Raw genomic sequence first — 22,290 nt, 5'->3', positions numbered from 1 at the left:
CACATATGAAATTACAACTTCCTCTTCTTCAATTTTATATTCACATATATCTTCTCTATTTCTTCTTTTTCTTCTAAATTTTCTTATTCTCTCTTGGTTGTCTCCTCTAATTCAATTCATGGACAAACATTAATCCTCAAATATTTAAGATTCCTGAAATCAAGTAACACTGGTATCAGAGTCGCTCATTCTCAACAATAATAGTGAAAGGTGCAAGAGTAGTTGGTGATTCGACAACTGAAATTGCTACTGCAGAGGTTGAAAAATTGCGTGAAATGATGCAGAATATGATGACTAAGATGGAATATTTGACTGAAAAAGTCTCATTATTGGAGAGATTAGATAATGTTGTTATGAATTTAAAGCAACAACTGATAGGAAAAGGGAGAAGAAACATTGTTCCATTGGTTCATGAAGAGCATTATGACCATGAAGGTGGTATAGGAAATTATAGAGAAAGGAAAAAAACATAGGAACTAACAAAGAGAGGGAAAAGAGTCCTAATTTTGGTAATACTTCTCAATTTCCTATTTCTTTAAATTTTCAGCACTCTCATTCAATAAATGGACAAGAATGAAATTTTTGAAATTTTTTGGGGATGATCTTCGATCTTGATTATTCTAGATTGAGCAATTCTTCTCTATAGAGAATTTTGCACCTGAAAAGAAGGTGATAATCACATCTATGCAATTTGAAGGGAAAGTTATTCAGTGGCATATCTCCTTTATGAGATATAGGCAGTATTTGCAGACTATAAGTTGGAAGGACTATGTGAAAGCTTTAGTAGAAAGGTTTGGAATTGACTTTGTTGATTCCATGGGGAAAATCAAGAAATTAAAATTAAACAAATCGGAAGTATAAGAAAGTATCAAGTTATTTTTTAAAGAAGTTTGATAAAGGTAAACATCTTAGAAAAGAACGTTACTAGTTGCTACATTAAAGGCTTAAAGACTGAATTGAATATTATTGTCAAGATCACAAAACCTTTATTTTATCTTAGGTTTACAAGAATGCAAGAAGCATATTTGTTTGCTATGAGGCAGTAGTCCACAAATTCTTCTCAAGGGAATACAAAGAAGTTTGTAAATAAGAGATACCCTAATAATAAAGGTATTTTACCTACTCCTGGTAGCAATAGTTCTAGATTCTCTAAGGGATTAATATAAGAATTCTAAATTTTGAAGAGTAATGATAAGAGGGCAAAAGGATTATGCTATTTTTACAATAACAATACATGTCTGGTCATAAATATAGAACTTCAAAACAATTGTACTTACTAAAAATGGATAACATAGAAGGGTTAGAAGAGTACAGTGATAATTAAGGGGTGAAATCCCAGAAGAACAAGGTGATCAAATGGACTTGGGACAACTTGTAAAACACATAAACATTTTCATACATGTTTTGAATGATTCATTGGGATTTAAGATCTTAAAGTTGACTGGTTATCATTCTAAAATGGAGGTCCATATCTTTATTGATAGCAGTTCTCATAATTTCATTGACCTTGACTTGATTAGCAAATTGCGTTGTGAAGTGAAACTTATTAAGCCTGATGTGGTAGCAGCTGCTAATGGTGGTATGTAGGTGTATAAAATGACTACTATGACTTGGTTACTTCAAGGGACTGAGTTTTGTGTTGATTTCTTATTACTTTTTATTGGTTCTCGTGAAGTGGTGCTTGGAGTTTAGTGATTACTCGCACTAAAAGATATCAAGTTGAACTTCAGGAAATTGATCATGCAATTCTAGTATAATGGGAAGAAACATGTACGAAGAAACATGTACTCGGAGGTAGTAGTAATCAGGTGTTGACTCCTGATGCAGAAAAATTGGCAAGACATTTAGAAAACCAGACTCATCTGTGTATGATTTAGGTGGTGCCACAAGAAAGTGAAGAGTTTATGTGATATCCCTCACAAGTTAACAAGAATCAAGAGGATGTCCTTGCATTGCTTGAGGTAATGTCTGGATTTTCTATATTTTTGAAGAGCCTAAAGGTATACTATTTTCTAAAAGGATAAATGACCATAGAATTATGTTGAAACCTGGGTTGAACCTATCAATAAAACACCATATAAATATTCTTCTATTATTAAGGGAATGGTATAAGAAATGATGGATCAAGGTATTATTCAGCCTAGCTGCAGTTCCTTTGCATCAGCTGCAGTTTTAGTAGGCAGAAAAGATGACTCTTGGAGATTGTGTGTTGACTATAGGGACTTGAACAAGTTAACTGATAACTATAAATTTTCTATTCCTACTGTGGAGGATTTTTTGGATGAACTAGGAAGTTCCAAGGTCTTTTTTAAAATTGAATTAAGATTTAGATACCATCAACTAAGAATGGTCACAAATGATGTATCTAAAACTACTTTCAAAACTCATTCTGGACACTTTAAATACTTAGTGATGTCCTTTGATTTGTCCAATGCTCCTACTACATTTCAAGGACTAATGAACTGTAACGCCCTGAAAACGGGTCCCGAGACGTCACACGGTTTTTAGGGCCATAAGTGACCCCAAGCTAACCCTTCTACCGATATAACTCATAAGCAACTGAATAAAATACATAAATTTGAATGCAATAAGTGAAAGATGACTCTTTTCTGAATCTAATCGACACAAAACTAAATTAAAATGATTACAACTCTGCTTTTATAAAATCTGGAATCAAATACATTAACTCTACTGACTATCTATGAAGACTCTACTAGTATTGACTATAGGTAGCCGGGACATGACCCCCAGCTATCCCAAATTAATACGACTGAATGAATAAAAATAAAATATTGCTCAAACTATATGACTGACTCGAGCCCTTGAATCAAGAGGACTCGTGACTAGCTGACTGGAAGCTGCAAACTATCAGAATATGGTATGCGTGCTACAATTGAACTGATACCTACATTATGAGACAATGTAGCACATAGACATATATGTGGATTAGTACTTTGAGGATGTACTGAATATATGAGGGTGAAATGCATAAGTAAAACATCATCTCATCATCATAATTATAAAATAATGCATGCTAAATGTAAATGACTCACATAAGCTAGAATATCTAAAAATACTGAAATAATAAGAAACAAATCATACTTTATAAATCTAATGAGTCATAACATTTAGTTCTAAAAGTTGTACTGGTATTCTCTCTTTAAATTATATTATCTAAGGTTAGAAAGGACTCACTCTTAAATCTGAAATCTAAAAGATGAAATTTGTAGCTAATATCTTTCTGTAAAGCATAATTTGAGTAAACTTTGTAAGCCTTTACACTTGGTTTTCTAAAAGCTTTCTGTTATTTTTTTCTGAGAAACTATTCTAAAAATCTTTACCATTAAGCTGTAAGGAAAACACTTTAAGGAAATCTTTCAAAACTTTTCTTTACTAGTAGAGAGGTTCTCTTAACCGACATAAATCATGTGAGCTAATATGGAGTCCAACGTCTTGTTCCCTTATGGAAAAAACCTCACGATGAGGAGAGGTGTCATACTCTTGCCAAGGAGTATAACCTGAGTTAAGTGATCACATCTGTAACTGTCACCCATATTAGAATGGAAATAATTTAAATTTGTACCTAAATTGGCTACATAGTTTTGTGGAAGATAGGTCACGCTAATCCCACACTTTTCGCTCAGTGCTAAATACTACTCCCTTTAATCCGCTACGCTCATTCTGTTGGAAATCCACTTTAAAATCTAGTATAAAGGTTTATTACGAAATGAAAAATGTTTTTATCTGAGTCATTCTGTAAATAAAACTAATCTGAATTTTGTAAACTGTAGAAATTCTGTAAAGTGAATTCCATAGCTAAACTGAGGATTCAAAGATCAAATACTATTTAATTATCTAAAAATATGATAATCTCAGGGTACTTAGAGGCACAACTTCTCAAAATATCAATGCTCAAAATAGGGTTTAATAACTCATGCTTCAAACTCATGTAAATTCATAGCAAATCATCATGCTCAATATTCTTCTTGAAAATACTTCAACAATATCAAAATAATAAAATCAAGAATCACAATATCATGATTAAACTCAATTGAAAAATCTGAAAAATCACATTACATGCATAAATATATGAAAATAGTCATGCAATTCAACATTCAATCATTTATAAATTTATAATCTTCAAATACTGATAATTGGGTATGAACCCTAATTTCAAATAATAAGAAATTTGCTGAAAAATATAATTTAGGGGACAAGGATGAAAGGATTGTCCTTGTTCATAACCCCACATACCTTGACTGATGATTAGATGAAGAAACTTGAATTATTGATTCCTATTTGAGTTCTTGAAGATGAGTTCTTGATTATCTTGTCTTGAAAATCCTCAATTTTGAGATTTGTTGGAGAAACAATGGAGGATTTTTATTTCTTGGAGAGAAAGCTTTGAGCTCTAGGGTTTTTCTTTGAGAGAGAATTGATGAATAATGGGCATAATAGGCTTAGAATGGGTTTAATCTTATGTTATACATGAATTGGGGGCTTGGAAATTGATCAAAATACCCCCTTTAAACTTCTAAACGGAACTGGAAAAAGCAACATTTTTCGAACTGGTAGGCCACCGCGACGCGCCACTATCGCGGTGGCTTACTAGAAAGTGGACGAGTGGGAACTAGGCGTGCTCTGCGACGCGCCACCATAGCAGGGCCCCTTTCAAATGTCATTTTGGCTACCAACGCGACGCGGTAAGATCGTGTTGGGTTACTAGATTTTGACAATTGGGAAAATGGACCACTCCTCAATGCACCAATATCCCAGAGGTCCACTGGAATTGACGATTGCCATTTTTTCCTTCTTCGCGATGTGCTGAGTGCTCAGGTGGCACACTGTCAACTTAAAAATGTCATAACTTTTCAACCGCGCGTTGGATTTAGGCGAATTTGGTATTGATGGAAAACTTATTCAAATTTCCACACAATAGAAGGTCTAAATCTGGAAAATTTTACATGGAATAAATATTATTCACTTTGAAAGCTATCCCTTAACATTCTAGGAACGAATTTAAGCTAGGAAAATTACGGGGTGTTGCATGAACTCTATATTTCAAAAGATTTTAAGGAAGTATGTATTGATTGTTTTTGATGATATGCTAATTTACAACAAAAATATAGAGGAACATATTATGCACTGAAGTCTGTACTTTTTAAGAGGGTGGAGCATCAGCTATTTGCTAAAAAGAGCAAGTGTTTCTCTGGTGTTAATAGAATCGAATATCTTGGTCATTTTATCACAACAGAAGGTGTGCCTACTAATCCTAAAAATATTAAAGTTGTGAAGGAATAAACTACTTCTTCTACCTTGAAATAGCTAAAGGGATTCTTGGGGCTAGCTGGTTATTACAGGAGGTTTATACAAGGTTTTGATGTCATTTCTAAGCCTGTTACTGACCTCACTAAGAATTTAAAGTTGCATATGAGTCATTTGTACAGTTGAAGGAATCATTAACTCAATCTCTTGTTTTACTTTGTCTGATGCAAGTGAAACATTGGTGATGAAGACTGATACTAGTGGACATGGGATTGGAGTTGTACTAATACATGAAGGACAACCTATAACCTTCATCAATACGACCTTATCACCAAAACATATTGTTTCATCTATTTATGATAGAGAATTATTGGTCATTATTCAGGCTATTAATAAATGATCGCAGTATTTGTTAGGGCAGAGTTTTGTTAGAAAGGCAGATCAAAAGGTTCTAAAATTTCTCATGGAGCATAAGTTACACACCAACTCTCAATCGTTATGGTTAACCAAGTTGATGCCTTTTGACTACTTTATTGAATATAAGAAGGGAGTAGACAATAAAGTTGTAGATACACTTTCAAGGGTGATTGGAGTTGAGTTTCTTGCTCTGATTATCTCTCTCACTAATATTGCCCTCTTCCAAGCTATTAAGAATAGCTGGCATTAGACCCTAAGCTTACTCAATTGATTGCATATCTACATGCTAATCCTACATCTCACAGATAACTTACCTGGGCTCATGGTCAATTGACAAGGAAAAAGAAGTTGGTGATTGGAAAAGTACTGAACTTGAGACGTGAAATTACGTCCCTTTAGCATGTTGTACCATTTTGGGGGCATTCAAAAGTTGATACTACTCTCAAAAAATTATTGACACTATTTTATTGAAAAATATTAAATGCAAATGTGAAGGATTTCATTCAGAAATGTGATATTTTTCAGAAAAATGAGTGTAACTTAGCTTCTTATCCTGGTCTACTACAACTTTTACCTATTCCTGAGGTGGTACGGTCTTAAATTAGTATGGATTTTACTGATAGTTTGCCCAGATCACAGGGGTTTGAGGTGATACTTGTGGTGGTGGACAGACTATGGGAACTTCATGCCACGCAAACATCCATATACTGCTCAGGTGTTTTTTGATACTATTGTGAGATTACATGAATAGTCTGATGCCATCACTAGTGACAGAGATGCATTCTTTCTTAATGCGTTCTAGCAGGAGCTCTTTAACATCCAAAGTGTCGTGTTACACAACTCTACTCCATATCATCCTCAGTTTGATATGTTTGGAAACTTATTTGAGGTGCTACTACAGTGATGACCCCTCTTCTTGGGTTGTTTGTTTGCCTATGGATGAGTACTGCCATAACACCTACTTTCACTCAGCTATTCAGATAACACCTTATAAGTTTCTATATGGCAGGCCATATCCTCTACATCTTCCTTATTTACCTGGTGAATCAGCTTCTGCTAAGTTTGACACCACATTCATCAATAAGGAGCTTAAACTACAACTTTTTAAGCACTACTTGATCAGGGCACAACATAGGATGAAACACCAGGGTAATGTACATAGGAGTGACAGGAGTTTCCTTGTGGGAGATTAGGTTTATTTTAAGGTTCAACCTTTTAAACAAGCTATTATCTTTAACCATTCATCTCATAAGTTGGCTGTCAAGTATTATGGATCATTTCAAATCATAAAGAAGGTTGTCCCTGTGGCTTACACACTTCGACAGCCTAGTTCTATCAAGATTCATGCCACTGTATATGTTTCCTTAATTAAGAGGTGTTTTGCAGTCCCTTCCATTATCTCTCACCCTCTTACTATAGACTTAGCCAATCCAAATTGTCCTACGCCTAAAGCTACTTTACAAAGAAGGATGGTCAAGGGGGGTAAAAAGTTGTAGCTCAAGTATTGGTTAAATGGTGCGATTTACCTGCTGATGTGGCTACTTGAAAATTTGCTACAGTATTTAAGATTAGATTTCCTTCATTTGATCCTGGAGGACAAAGATCTTTCTATTGGGGAGAGTATTGTTATCATAAATTGAAGTTAGTTAGTACAACTACAATGCTTACTTTTCAATAAATTATTTAAGTTTGTTAGTTGGTTGTTAGTTAGAACTGCTATCAAAGAATATCTTCATTAGATAGAATCAATCAGTACATAATCTATAAATAGTACTTATAATTATTTTTACATTCATCTATGAAATTACAACTTTTTCTTCCTAAACTCTATCTTCTTCGTCTTCTTCCTCCTCCCCCCCCCCCCTTCTCCTCCTCTTTCTCCTCCTCTTTTTTCTCCTCCTCCTCCTCCTTGTCCTCCCCCTCCTACTTCTTCTTCTCCTCCTCCTTCTCCTTCTCCTTCTTTTTCTCCTCCTCCTCCTTCTCCCCCTCCTCCTCCTTCTGCTTCTTCTGTTTCTTCTCTTCCGCCTCCTCCTCCTCCTCCTCCTTATTCCTCGTGTTCTCTCTTGGTTGTACCTCAAATTCAATTCTTGGACAATTTCTTGATCCTCAAATTCTTGAGATTCCTGATATCAAGTAACAAGCGGTCCCAAATTAAAATTTGAAAAACTTACTCTTTATAGATTGTAGTAAATAAATTTCTTCTACATTGTATCTTGTATATTATACTAGTATCTCCATCTCAAAATAGTTGGCATATTTGATTAAAAAAATTCATCTCAAAAGTTGGCATGTTTAAGATCAAGAGATAATTAATCACTTTTTTTTCAATTCTATCCTTAATAATAGTTATTCTGGAATTAAAAGGTACGTAACTAGATGAAAATTAAAGAATTAATAAAGAATATATTAGTCAAATCACATTCCTAATTAATTTTGTAAGAGTTGTACAAAATCTATACATGTCAACTATTTTAAGACGGAGGAAGTATTATATTATTTTTTTCCTTTTAAGGTTTTATATAAAAGATAAATTTTGATCGAACAAAAAAAGATGGTATTATTAAAACACATCTAAAGTAAGTTATTTTTTCAAAGTATTTTAATACGCATAATTTATAGTGTTAACGGAAGGGGAAAAGAAGAGATCATTTGCCAATGACAAAGGTATCAATGGTCCAGAAACTCTAGTGAATGTACCCTAAGAAAATATTTTTAATGGTAGAGGGATAAATTTCAATTTCTCTTCAGTAATCTAATATTATTACAGTAGATCACAAGGATATTTTTCTTTTTAGCTCTGTATTCTGTACTCACTTCAAAAATTAATTAATCAAAATCTATATCGCGTAAAATTCATTAAAAGGAAAACACTCCATAGTAATTTGTTGGGAGCCTTGTTTTACCCCAATAGAAATCATGACTATTGGCTATTAGGTGGAAATCCTTATGAATCTTTCTTGGCTAATAAAAGCTTCTGTAGTGAAGTGAAAACATGACATTTTTGGCTTTGAAGAGCATAATATTTGTTACAGACTAAGAAGCTTTTAGTAGTGTGTTTCTGTTTAGAAAATGTAGCTAATGATCACCAACAAAAGTTGCGGTGTCCTTGTGAGTCCTTTTGGACATAGAGTTGTCTGTGTCTTTACCCTCAATGGACTTCCCAATATAAATTCAAATTTAATCGAACTTCTATATGAATATCGCATACAAAGGTAGAAAATTGAAAAAAAGTTGTAGCAAATGATAACAACAACAACATACCCAGTGTATTCCCACATAATGGGTCTGGAGAAGGTAGAGCATATGCAGACCAGACCACTACCTCATGAGAAGTAGAGAGGTTGTTCCCGATAGACCTCCGGCTTAGGACCGATAACAATATAACAAACACAAATCATAAATGCATATAAACTTGTACAGTATGCAAAATAAACTAACATCGTTAGCCACAGAATAATACTAGAACCACAAGATAATATTAAAAACTATCTATTCGAAACCATAGACATCACTCAATACCCCGAACAAGAAACATCAGACACAAATAAAGAACACTCCTACTGTCAAGTTGTGGCAAATGATCAAGAAGAATAAATAATGGTTCTTTTGGGAATATCTAACAAGTGAGACTAGAGCTTAAGGATTGGCTCTACCTACAAAAGTTGGAGCGAAGCGGTAAGTACTCCTCGATCCTTAATAAAAGGTCTCAAATTCGAATCCTGAGTATGAATTTAACTTTGATTGGGAGATTTTTTGGTGCAAACGAATTAGTCGGACTCGGAAAAGAATACTGAACGGTGAAAAGCAACAAAAGGAAGTGTATTGATTCTTTTTCAGACAATACCAAAGAAACTTCTAGCATCTCCTGAGGATCTCACAATGATTTATTAGATTAGTTGGTTAAATGCACGAGTTAATGGCTCAAAGTACGTAACAAAGTCATTTTTATTTATTTTATCACAGAAAAAATCATATTTTTTTAACAGCCATTTCACACCCAAAAAACGTTCTAGCCACTTTTGTGATTTTTTTCAACACCCTAACTCATGATTCGACATTAATAGCAATCCACATGGACATAAATAATCCCAAAATGAAAAAAGAAACCCAACCCCCTCTAACCATGCATGTTGACATTAATGTAGATGAAGATTGAAAGAAAAACATAGATAGAGACACACACACAGAAAGAGCGAGCAAGAGAGAGAGAGATAATGTTTAGAAAGAGTATTCTATTTGTCCAAAAATGAGTCATGATTCTTAAAAATGGCAGATACATAGTTTCTCTCTAATTTCAAGTTATCATTTGTGCCCATGATGTGAAGCCATGGTTCACTAATCTTTTGATGTGATGACCAACAATCCCAATGCACCTATTAATATATACTGCATAAACAGGCAGAGAAAAAGAACCTAATATCAGAATTTCATTGGACCTAGCTAGTCAACATATAAAACTCACAAAAAAAAAAAAAAAAAAAAACTTATCAAATAAAGTGAAAGCAAAATTAGAAGTTTGATTCATGACGAACCTTGATAATTGGCTTTTCAGTCATGATTATAGTTACCCACCCAACATAAGGCAAGAACCTGAAATTGACAAGCAACTGCTTCAGCATACAAGGAACAAGTAGGTAACGCAAAACGAGCAACAATAAAAATAACTTCACGGTATGTTTCCACAGATGGAGTTTGGGGAGGATGGGGTGTACTACTAGACTTACCCAATGTTTGTGAGGTAGAGAGGTTGTTGTTTCCGATGGACCCTCACCTCAAGAAAAACATTTTCCAGAACAGGTTTGAAAGCTATGATGAAAATGTCGAAGAAAGAAAAGTATTGACAGTAAAAGTAGTACTACAAAAAAATGGAAAAAGAAATCAAAAAGAGAGAGATAGAGGAGTGACTACTTCAATCCTTTCTCAAGTATCAACAGGTTCATGAAACTTCCCTAGTATGGAAATAGTGACAGAAAATAATGACAAACTTCTATGCAAAAGTTTACTTAAAGGGGAGAACTTCAAACGGAAAAAGATAAACACTATGAATTTTGCAAACTTTTGATGGGATTCCAATATTGCATCGAGTAGCAACTGAAAGGAAGCGGCGCATATTCAAAAGATAAAGCCTAGAAAGGAACGAGCGGCCAAGGCAACACCAACCTAACAACTGCTGATAGGTCTCTAAAGCACAAACATCAAGAAATGAGAAACCAAAAATCTAAAGAGTATATCTAATTGTCAACTCACCCAACAGCTCTCCCCATGATGTGGTGACGTTGCAGCCAGAGTTGACCCTGGGCATAGAGAAGTCTGTCATCACCAAAGTTGTTGTCTCCTGAAGATATAAATCATAAAAAAGCAAGAAAATTAATGAGTCATCATTCAGAACAAAGAACCATAAAACCTTGCTTAACAATTATTAGGGGGCAAGCAACAGCAGGCTTTTTCAGATGATAAGTACAAAGAGACAGAGCGGAGAGCTCATTGTTTGAAGTAAACTCTTTCATTAAATGGAAAACTATGAAATGATTGATGTGAATATGAAATGATTGATATGAACCTTATAAACTGTAAGAAATTTACGATAACTGATTCTCAATGCATAGAGAGAGAGATCCGTATACAACATACCTGATCTCTACCTAATATGCATCATAAAATTACCTTTTGTTAGGACATCAACTTCTCCCGTGTCTTTGCGCTCGTGAACCTATACGGGGAAACATAAAAGAATATTGGTGGTTTAGTTTAATCAAGAGGAAGAAAAGTGGGCAGACAGCAAATGTAGGACACAACCAAAACTAGTTAAGTACATGAAACACATGCCTTCTTGTCAGCATGATTCAACAATATTTTAATTCCTGTTCCCTTTTCGTTCAGAGGGTTGGTACTTGGGTTGGGTTTGGAAGTAAATACAAGTGTTATTACAAATTGAATTATCAAGTGAAGAAAACAATACAATATGTTGCTGATTATAATTGTCAAATGCTATTTTCTGTTCTCGATTAGACTCATCAGTGGTATATGACTGCAAAATTTACTTTTTATATATGTATGTCTCTGTTCTCTCAATTATCAAGGAAGAGAGAAAGGGAAAATCATCAGCCAGTCTCCAAACCAACCATACCCCAGCGGGTGATAAACCCTAATCTAATTATGGAAAGAGAGTCATCTATCACTTGATTCACTTCAGAATGCACTTCATTTATCAGTCCTTTATAGCCGTCTTTTCATTGTCAAGTTTTAATAATTAATTGCACATTCCTTGTTTTACTACCAACGCAGAGAAACATTAGATGCAGGCAACCAAGTTATTATAACCAAACACAACCAGATGAAAGAATATGTTGTGTAGAGAGCAGACATTCCAACATACCTTTATTACTCGATGAACAATTGGAATTTCACGTCCCTGTGCAACAAAATACATGCCATCAACATAAGTAAATTTCAAAGTCAACATAAATGACAGCATAAATTTCAGCTGGATGATCTTTGACAGATTAAAATCCAACCAATGAAATAGATACTAGTATTTATGAGCAAAACTAAATGGGGCCTATTCGAACCATATTATTTCCTTGGATCAATCTTGGACTACATCACTACAGTTGTGTTTTCTAAATAAATAACCCATGTTGGATTATCTGCACTTCTATCTCATAGAGAAAGTTACATATTTTAGTTAGAGACCAATTCTTTTTATGGGGGGTGAGGCGGGGGAGATTGAGGCCATTGTTTCAAGAGTTATATCATATTTAGGACTCTATATTCTATTAATTGAATTTCTTTGCATTTCGTTTTTCTTTCTTTTTTTTTTTTTTAAAATGAACGATAGTTGACGAATGAATACATTATGAATTGATCTCATCATTATATCTCTCTTCCACCTCTTAATATTTTTCCCTCTCTCCATTTCGTTGATTTCTTCCACCTAGCATCTCTACTATCTCCCTTTTAGTACTAAATCATCTTCAATGGAAGCTTCTCAATTGCATTAGTGTTGATTCAAGTCTATAGACTATCACATCCTATTTAATGATTTCTTCCTAGCATCCGATACTTAATTTTCCATCCAACTGATTCCCCGACAAAGATTTCAAAATTGATTTCATTAACTTATTTCATAGTGCATGCTAGCAAATCTAAAATGGAATAAATAAAGGTCTCCCATCAGTTGGGCTTTAAGATGAGGTGCTTCACGCTATATAACATGACATCATGGTAAAATTGTGCTCCTGCATTTAACTCTCATCCCCAGAAAGATATCATGTACCCAGGAGAAAAGATTCTACATGTAAGAGTGATGCATATCTAAATGAATACATAAATGTACCCCCCTCTAGTAAAACTACTTAATAAACCTTTATACGACGCAATTCGCACAATTCAACATTCTGTACATCAAGACCAATTCCATCAATTTTTATTCCTACTTGTTTTGTACCTCCAACCCCATACCCTCTGCCCAAACGATATTGATTATTAACAAAAAATATGTGCCTTGACCTGTTGGTGTGGACTAAATAGAATTTTTGACAGGTGCTAAGTAGTTTCTATTTTAACATAATTAACTCCCAAGTAATTGGCATTGGCAAAGCTGACAATACAAAGAAAAATTGTTAATCATGTATGTTTATCACCTCAAAAGCCAAAGTAACTCGAGCAGAAAACAGGTAAAACAGAAGATGCTGGTAAGCATTACTTACGTCAACATTAAACACAACAATTTCTCCCGCACGAATAGGATCCTTACTCATGTGCAAGAAAAGAATGTCACCCTGCAAGAAAATAGACGATGCTTTTAGTAATACAAAGTCAAAAGAGCAACTAACACTCCACGTAAAGAAGTATTTCTACTTCTCACTGAAGTGCAAAGAAAAAATATTCAGGAGAGTTCTCAGTTGAGGTTCTTCGACAGTAAGAAAGACACCAGGATCATACTGTCATTGACACATGAAAAGCGTCCGTTACACAACATGCCCCCCCCCCCCCCCCCCCCCCCCCCCCCCCCCCCCCCAAACCCCTCCTCTTTTTCCTTATGAACAAGTTTCTTTAGCTCACCCTTTTAAAGCCAGGTTCCATACTTCCAGAAAGCACAACCACCACAGGTGACTCGCTGCCAGTTATACACATCAATGCTTTCCATATTATAAGCGCTGATGTAACAATCATACCTGAAAGTGATCATGTGAAAAAGGGTCAAAATAAAGAACATTAACCTTTACAAAGTAAAAAAATAGAATCCATCAACTTTCATTTTTATACTGTTCCACACAACAAAGAACTGAATATAGAATTCACATTTCATAGTGAATTTTGTAGCGAAAGAGAGGTAGAGAGAGATGATCTCAAAAGAATATCCACATCTAAGGCTGTCCAGTGTTCGTCCGAAATCAACTTTTTCAGTGAGGTATTAGGTTGAACTGATTTTGCCCAATAAAAACGTATTAAAGGAATTTAAACTATATTTTTCAAATTGCTCAAATACTCGGACACTCAGTTCTTCAACTTCTTTCAAGAAGTCAATTTTGAGTTGAAAGATTTAAAAAAATTGAGTTTGAAATTACTTCCCAATATAGTCAACTTTCGTTTTGCAAAACAGCTAAAACAAACACTTGAAGAAAAATTTAAGAACTTGAGTTTCAAGTTCAATTCTTTAAACCAAAGCTAACTAGACATCCTCTATCCCAAACAAAAAGTCCAATTTCTAGCTCGTATCATCTAATCCGAAACAAACCCAATGCTAGACGATAAATCATTGAGAACATGATAGAGAATTAGCTTGACTCTCATCTGCATTAGTTCCATATTTGCACAAACTTAAGTATTTCAGAAGATGACCTTCATGGCTAATCACTTTTCTGCACCATTTTAAGTTTCATAACATCTTTACACTGAGGACATAACTGATTCGAATACAAAGTGTTATCAATTTATTTATAATTCATTAATGTATATTATTGACACCGGCACTGGCGTCGATTGAGCCGGAAAAGGTAAGGTCGAACCTCTCTCCCACCCCAGATCTCCCTCTCCCCCAGTTTCCTCTATATACTGCCACCCCCTCAATTCCCTTCTTGTCCCGTCGCTACAGTCACTGGCGCATTTAGGGTCCCCGCCAGCTCGACTTCCGGCAACAGGGAAGGGTTTCATCTGCGGCAAAAAAGGTAGGTCAAACAGGTGGTTCGAGGTCAGCAGACGTCCAGATCCCAGATTCCAGCAAGATCCGAAAGCCTCTCCAGCGACGTACCAGCAGTCTTTTTACCAGCTACCTTATTTCGGCAATAAACTTTTGACACCAAATCAACGGAACCAGCAGCTAGCAGGCGTACCGGTGAAATCTAAACTTTTATTCATTTAGCCACTTCATACAGTTTTTGATTCCTTTATATTATTTGTTACTGTCTCTGTTTCCCTTTTTCTGCGTCGTTTCCTGTTGCTTGTGTGTAGTGGTGTCTGGCTGCTTTGTTTGGAGAGAGTTGTTGAGTTGTGTTCTGGATTATTTCATCGCTCGACTTAGTTATAACTTGTGGGATATACTTTTTCCTTGTTTACTCCTTCTACTTTGCTTGTGCCTTCTATTTTCTGCTGTTGCTTTATTACTATCGTTGTTTGTTTTCTTGTGGAGTTGTGGTTGTGGGCTTTGATGGAAGGATAGCGTCATGTCTGAGGGGGTTAGGGAGGGGGGCTGTTTTGAGGGTGGGGGAGGAGGGAAGGGCGGGCGGGGGAGTAGGGGCAAGGTCTGGCGTTAGAGGTGGTAGAGGAAAACATGTTGCTAGAGTCGATAAGCTGAGGTTAGGGTCTTGGAATATAGGGACTCTTCAGAGCAAGTCTATAGAGCTGGTGAAGATTCTTAGAAAGAGGAGGATCAATATTGCGTGTGTGCAGAAGACTAAGTGGGTAGGGTCTAAGGCTAGGGATGTAGATGGGTACAAGTTATGGTACTCTGGTAGCGAGAGACGTAGGAATAGAGTTGGCATCTTAGTGGATGAAGAGCTTAGAGGGCAGGTAGTGGAGGTTAGGAGGATCAGCGATAGGTTGATGACTATTAAGTGTTAAGTTGGTCATTGGGGGGTTTACCCTGAACGTGTGTAGTGCTTATGCGCCGCAGGTGGGCTTGGGTGGGGAGGAGAAGATGTGGTTTTAGGAGGCTTTGGATGAGGTGGTGAGAGTGCCTAGTTCTGAGAAGATTGTGGTAGCAGGGGACTACAATGGGCACATTGGGGCATTTCCGGGAGGCTTTGGCGATGTGCATGGTAGTTTTGGTTTTGGGGAGAGGAATGAAGAGGGAGCTGCTCTGTTGGATTTTGCGAGGTCCTTTGGGTTGGTTGTGGTGAATTCGAGCTTCCCGAAGAAGGACGATCACCTGATCACCTTCCGAAGCGCGATAGCCAAGACCCAAATTGACTTTTTGCTGCTTAGGAAAGGGGATAGGATGTTGTGTAAGGACTGTAAAGTCATTCCGAGTAAGAATCTTTCGACTCAACATAGACTTTTGGTAATGGACTTGGGTATTTTAAGAAAGATAAGAAGAGAAGGCATGAGGAGGGTAGACCTAGAATTAAGTAAGGTGGCTTAACGCCGGCGACTGCACGGGAGATAGAGGAGAAGGTGGAGGGAATGAGGGTATGGGAGTGTAAGGGAGGTGTGGATGATGTGTGGGATAGGGTGGCTAGGTGCATCAAGGAGACTGCTAGTGAGGTGTTGGGTATTTCTTGGGATCGGGCTGGTCACCGTCAGGGGGATTGGTGGTGGAATGAAGAAGTTAAGAAGAAAGTGAAGACGAAGAAGGGGGCGTATGCAAAGTTGATTGAGAGTAAGGATAAAGAGGAGAAGCGGGCTAATACGGAGGAGTGCAAGATATCTAGGAAGGAGGCTAAGGTAGCAGTTACGGCGGCTAAGATAGCAGCGTTCGAGAGCTTGTATACGGGGTTGGAGGCGAAAGGAGCGGAAAAGAGATTGTTTAGGCTTGCTAAGACCAGGGAGAGGAAGGGTTGTGACCTCAACCAGGTGAAGTGCATTAAGGAGGAGGATGGTAGAGTGTTAGTGGAGGACGGTCACGTTAAGAAGAAATGGCAGACGTACTTTGATAGGTTATTGAATGATGAAGGGGATAGAGCTCTTGTGTTAAGGGAGCTGGAGCACTCTGAGGAGTGTCGTGATTTTAGTTATTGTAGACGCTTTAAGGTAGAGGAGGTCAGAGAGGTTGTTCGCAGGATGCATAGGGGTAGGGCGACGGGGCCTGATGAGATTCCTATGGATTTTTGGAAGTTTTCTAGCGAGGCTGGCTTGAGATGGTTGACTGGTCTATTTAACGGCATTTTCAAGTCGGCGAAAATGCCCGAGGCTTGGAGATGGAGTACTATGATCCCTCTACATAAGAACAAGGGTGACATTCAGAGTTGCAACAACTATAGGGGTATTAAGTTATTGAGCCACACTATGAATATTTGGGAAAGAGTGGTCGAGTTTAGGTTGAGGAGGTTAGTGACTATCTCGACAAACCAGTTTGAATTTATGCCTGGGCGCTCGACGACGGAGGCAATTCACCTGGTGCGGAGACTGATGGAACAGTATAGGGAAAGGAAGAAGGACCTGCACATGGTGTTTATCGACTTGGAGAAGGCGTACGACAAAGTCCCTAGGGAGGTTCTCTGGAGATACTTGGAGGTGAGTGGAGTCCCGATGGCGTATATTAGAGCAATCAAGGACATGTATGATGGGGCTAAGACTCAGGTTAGGACGGCGGGAGGAGATTCAGAGCATTTCCCAGGGATCTACTCTTAGCCCATTTTTGTTTGCTTTGGTGATGGATGTGTTGACGCGGTGTATTCAAGGAAAGGTGCCTTAGTGTATGCTTTTTGCTGCTGATGTAGTTTTGATGGATGAGACGCGGGTGTGTGTGAATGATAAACTAGAGGTGTGGAGATAGACCCTTGAGTCTAAGGGGTTCAGGTTGAGTAGGAGCAAGACAGAGTATTTGAAATGCAAGTTTAATGACATACGGAAGGAGAACGAAGTGGTACTAAGGTTGGATTCCCAGGAGGTGTGTAAGAGGGATAGTTTCAAGTATCTCGGGTCCTTGATTCAAGGGAATTGTGAGATTGACGAGGATGTCTCCCACTGTATTGGGGCGGGATGGATGAAGTGAAAGCTCGTCTCGGGGGTATTGTGTGATAAAAAGGTGTCGCCCAAGCATAAAGGCAAGCTCTATAGGGTGGCAGTCCGGCCGGCCATGCTTTATGGAGCGGAGTGTTGGCCAGTCAAAAACTCTAACATTCAAAAATTAAAGGTGGTAGAAATGCGGATGTTGCTTTGGATGTGTGGGCTTACTAGGGGTGATAGAGTTCGGAATGAGACCATTCGGGAAAAAGTTGGAGTGACTTCGGTGGAGGACAAGATGCGGGAAGTTCGATTGAGATGGTTCGGGCACGTGATGAGGAGGAGCACGGATGCCCCAGTTCGTAGGTGTGAAAGGCTTGCGTTGGATGGCTTCAGGTGGGGTAGGGGTGGGCCGAAGAAATACTAGGGAGAGGTAATTAAGCGGGACATGGAGCAGTTGCAGCTCACTGAGGACATGACCCTAGATAGGAAGATCTGGAGGACGCGAATTAGGTTAGAAGGCTAGTGCCAGTTTGGGTCGTTGGGGTAGGGCTTTACTTAGTGGGTGTATTATTCTTGTTATGCCACCTTGTTGCATGCTTTATTACGAATTTGTTTACTATTATTTGTTTATGATTCATTGTGGGTGGCTTATTTATGTCTTCTCATCTTGTTCCATGCTTTATTACGGATTTGGTTATTATCTCGTGTCTTGAGCCGGGGGTCTATCGGAAACAACCTTGCTACTTCTTCGGAGGTAGTGGTATGGACTGCGTACATCTTACCCTCCCCAAACCCCACTATGTGGGAATGCACTGGGTTTGCTGTTGTTATTGTTGAGGACATAACTTATTCAACCTTGCCACTCAATTAAGTTATTTCTTGCCTTCTCACACCAAAAAAAATATTTATATGCATAAAAGAGTTCTCTTAATTTGTTACACAGACTTAAGATGTACTTGATTTGGGTCTAAATCTTTCAGCCTGTTTCATGTTCTATAGTTCACCTTGAGACAACAAGTTCAATTATTATATAAAGAAGAATAAGATATAGAACTTCTCATAGCAATCTGCCCAACCCAAACAAGCACTAGTACAAGAAACCGTTAGCGACCAAATAAATGCCACATAACAAGCTTACAGACCAATGGGACTTGGTCATTAGCCTTGAATAAAGCTCAACAATAGTAAATAGGCATCTAAATTTGGTTTCTTTGGTACTAAAACCAATCCTAATAAATTTAAAATGCACCATGAAACAACAACATATCCAGTGTATTCCCACAAAGTGGGGTCTGGGGAAAGTAAAGTGTATGCAATCCATAACACTGCCCAGATGAAGTAGACGCTATTTCCGATAGACCCCTGGCTCAGGACAGACACCAGTATAACAAACAAAAAATATATAAACACAACACCGAACGATACAAGAAACAAGACAACCATAGATTAATATTATAACCTATCTATCTGACTGCTTTATAAACTACCTATCCAACGGCTTTATAAACTATCTATCCGACGTCCCAAAAAAGACACCAGTATAACAAATAAAAAATTATAAAAACACACAACCGAACGATACAAGAAACCAAACACCCATATATTAATATTATAAACTATCAATCCGAAATCACCATGAAAGAATCAAGACAAATATACAAAATGCTTTGTGCATTCAAAGCAAAAAAATCAACACGCAATGAGGTGATTCCGCAAGCAGATAAATACTTATTATCCTAATAAAAAGCAACCTAATTTAAACTACATCAAAGACCTAAAGACAATTTTTTTTCATCAAAAATCCCAATAAATTAATTTTTAAAAAAATCCAAGAACTGACACTTTACAACCACCAAAAAACAGTAAATTTATTCTGAATTGTGAATGCATTAAGAGGTCCAGCCCTTCCATGGACCCCACATAGCTGTAGCTTTAGTACACTAGACTATATCGGTCAACCTGAGGTGGTTCCACCTTTCATCCGAGGGCCCTTTCAACTGAAAATTATACTATTTTTATTCTATTTTTAAATGGTCAAAAATATTTTTTATGTACTTCTGATCTCCTCAATGAAAATCCTCGCTCTGCCACCACAGTCAACCCAAAAGGGTCGGAATAGATTCGACTGATAGGTCCAAAAAACACACAGAATTGCAAAATCAAACAATTTCAACAACAAAATTATTATTATTATTATTGAAAAAGAAAAAAAAAAACTGAATCTACGTGTTATAAAATCTAAATTGAATTGAAAATTTGTACAAGAAGATATTGAAAAACGAACCAAGACTAATAGCTTGAGTAACGAGTTGTCTATACTGAATAGACTTAATTGAATCGATTTGCTCTCCGATCCATCCCATTTTCTACTCTCTTTCTGTGTGTATTTTTCTTGTTGGTCTGAACGAATTGTAAATCTTGAGGGCACAAAAAGTGAGAAAGGGTTTTTCTACATATATGCTGGAAATTTGGGGTGAGTTTTGAGTTTTAGTAAGTAGTGGGGCGCTTTTAAATCCTTCCCAAATTAAGTGTGAATGAATTTCTTATGTGTTTGGATATAGATTTGGTTGAAATTTGAAAAATAAGAAAAAAAGAAAAGTAGCATAAACATATTTATTATATTTATACGAATTTTCATCCTTATAAAGTAATTACAAAAATCTCAATTAATTATGTATCTTTATTGGATGTATCAAAACTAATTATATATCTCATTACATTTAAAATCGAAAAAATATATCAAGAGTTAGTTATGTATCTTTACAAAAGAAAAAAATTTATATTCGTTGGATATATTATGTATTTAGGAAAAACTAAAATTGAAAAAAATGTATTGAGCGCTAATTATATATCTTTACAAAGGAAAAATCGAAAACTAATTATGTATCTTGGTAGATTCAAAATTGAGATTTTCAATAATTAAACAAAATATCGAGATTTTATATAATTAATCTTCAAGCTACCGAGATTCATGCCCCCGCCCCCCAACAAAAAAAAAATTGAAAGTAGAAATTGAAAAAAGGTGTTCAAAAATTAAAATTATGTTCAAATATGTGTTTATTTGATTATTATTTTTATTTTTATAAGTGAAAATAGTTTAGATATATTTGGGGTAGTAAAATTATTTTTGCTAAATTAAAAAAAAATGTCTCTTAAAGTAAGATTCAAATTTTGATTTTACCACGTCAGAGTTTAAATTTTATGCACCGTCACTGTATCAATTTTTTACACCATCAGATAACTTTAATCTGCCTATTTTTTCTATTTTTTTTCTTTTTTAAAATAAAATTAAAGAACTGATTTTACCTATTCCCTCTCGCATCCCTTAAAATCCTCTGTTTCCATCTAAAATAATTATTTTTTCTCTCTCTTAATATTTCTTCTACCACCATAACTCTATTATACTAATTTGTTATAGAATTCTCAATTACACCATATGTGGTGAATTTTACATGCTAATGAAAATATATCTAAAGGAATTTTTTTTGACAATCTAAGCTTCACGTTTCTTAAATCAAAAGTTGTATTAACTACTTTATCATTCGCCAAAAGGTATAGAATTTGGTGGTACAATCTTTTCCTGAAAGTGTTTGTTCTACATCTTTCCTATGACGTTCAAACAATTGGTATCTGAACCAATTACAGCTTAATGAAGCTTAGCTTCTAATAAGCTCTCACTATAAATGATTAGATCTGTTATGCTAGTAAATAAGAAAAGAATCTAGAATTTGTTTGAAATATATGATGACATACCGCAAAGAAGAAGAAACTTGTTGTTACCTTTGAAGCTTACTTAAAAAAATATTTTTTTATAAGGTCCCAACCGTTGATGCTAACTTGAATCGATGAAACATACAGAAATATTCATAATCTATTAAATTTGAAAAAGAAAATAATTTGGCTGTGGAAATAATTTTGGTTGGAATCAAGGTGGATTCTACTTGCCTTGAATATCCCTTTTTTGGTATATTATTGATATATTTTTTTTTATAATTTTTAAAAATAGATTATTATGATCAAAAATCACTAACATTACATGATGGTGCAAAAACTGATACACTGACCGTGCATAAAATTTAAACTCTTTAGGGGTCGTTTGGTAGAGTGTATAAAAATAATGTTGAATAAGGTGTATTATTAATGCTTGCATTATTAATCCAAGTATTACTAATGCTGGTATTAGTTATACATATATTATTTCTTATACAGTATTTGGTTTGATGTATTAAAAATAATATATATTTATGTTAATGAAACCAACAAGCAATTGACCGTGTAACACGTAGATGATCTCGGTGGCTCGTGGGTGGACGTCGGGTGGGTTGGTGCCACCAGGAGCATAGTCGATACGAGCCATCGACACACCGAGGGGGTTAAGGCTAGGGACGTTCATAACGTTTGCTGCAGTAACCATGTCTGGCAGCTGCTGAAACACTCAAATGGAGGCAGCAACAGCTAGCTACAAATCTTAGCAAAAAGGATGCAAAAAAGAGGGGTAAA

General features: G+C 36.2%; 1 protein-coding gene across 1 annotated transcript; it reads right to left on the bottom strand.

Moving 5' to 3' along the window:
• Positions 1 to 9,894: 9,894 nt before the first annotated feature.
• LOC107841771 (signal peptidase complex catalytic subunit SEC11A) lies at positions 9,895 to 20,315 on the bottom strand. Its single transcript, XM_016685614.2, has 8 exons — positions 20,075 to 20,315; positions 13,747 to 13,859; positions 13,392 to 13,463; positions 12,059 to 12,094; positions 11,347 to 11,392; positions 10,930 to 11,017; positions 10,215 to 10,272; positions 9,895 to 10,068 (listed from the first exon to the last, which is right to left on the bottom strand). Exons 1-8 carry the CDS (start codon positions 20,151 to 20,153, stop codon positions 10,018 to 10,020), a joined length of 543 nt encoding a protein of 180 aa, XP_016541100.1. The 5' UTR covers positions 20,154 to 20,315; the 3' UTR covers positions 9,895 to 10,017.
• Between the last annotated feature and the right edge of the window lie 1,975 nt (positions 20,316 to 22,290).

The sequence above is a fragment of the Capsicum annuum genome, chromosome 9 (assembly GCF_002878395.1).
Source record: "Capsicum annuum cultivar UCD-10X-F1 chromosome 9, UCD10Xv1.1, whole genome shotgun sequence".
Classification (NCBI taxonomy): Eukaryota; Viridiplantae; Streptophyta; class Magnoliopsida; order Solanales; family Solanaceae; genus Capsicum; species Capsicum annuum.
Note: the sequence above shows the minus strand (reverse complement) of the source record. Positions and strands in the feature narration are given on the sequence as shown.

Bases quoted from the DNA above. Each gene is read 5' to 3' on its own strand.
- LOC107841771 (XM_016685614.2), bottom strand. From the start codon at position 20,153: ATGGGATGGATCGGAGAGCAAATCGATTCAATTAAGTCTATTCAGTAT. The intron at 13,464-13,746 runs GTGAGCTAAAGA...ATTTTCTTGCAG, and splicing joins TGGAACCTGGCTTTAAAAGG to GGTGACATTCTTTTCTTGCA. The intron at 10,069-10,214 runs GTTCGTCATGAA...CTGTTTATGCAG, and splicing joins CTGAAAAGCCAATTATCAAG to TATATATTAATAGGTGCATT.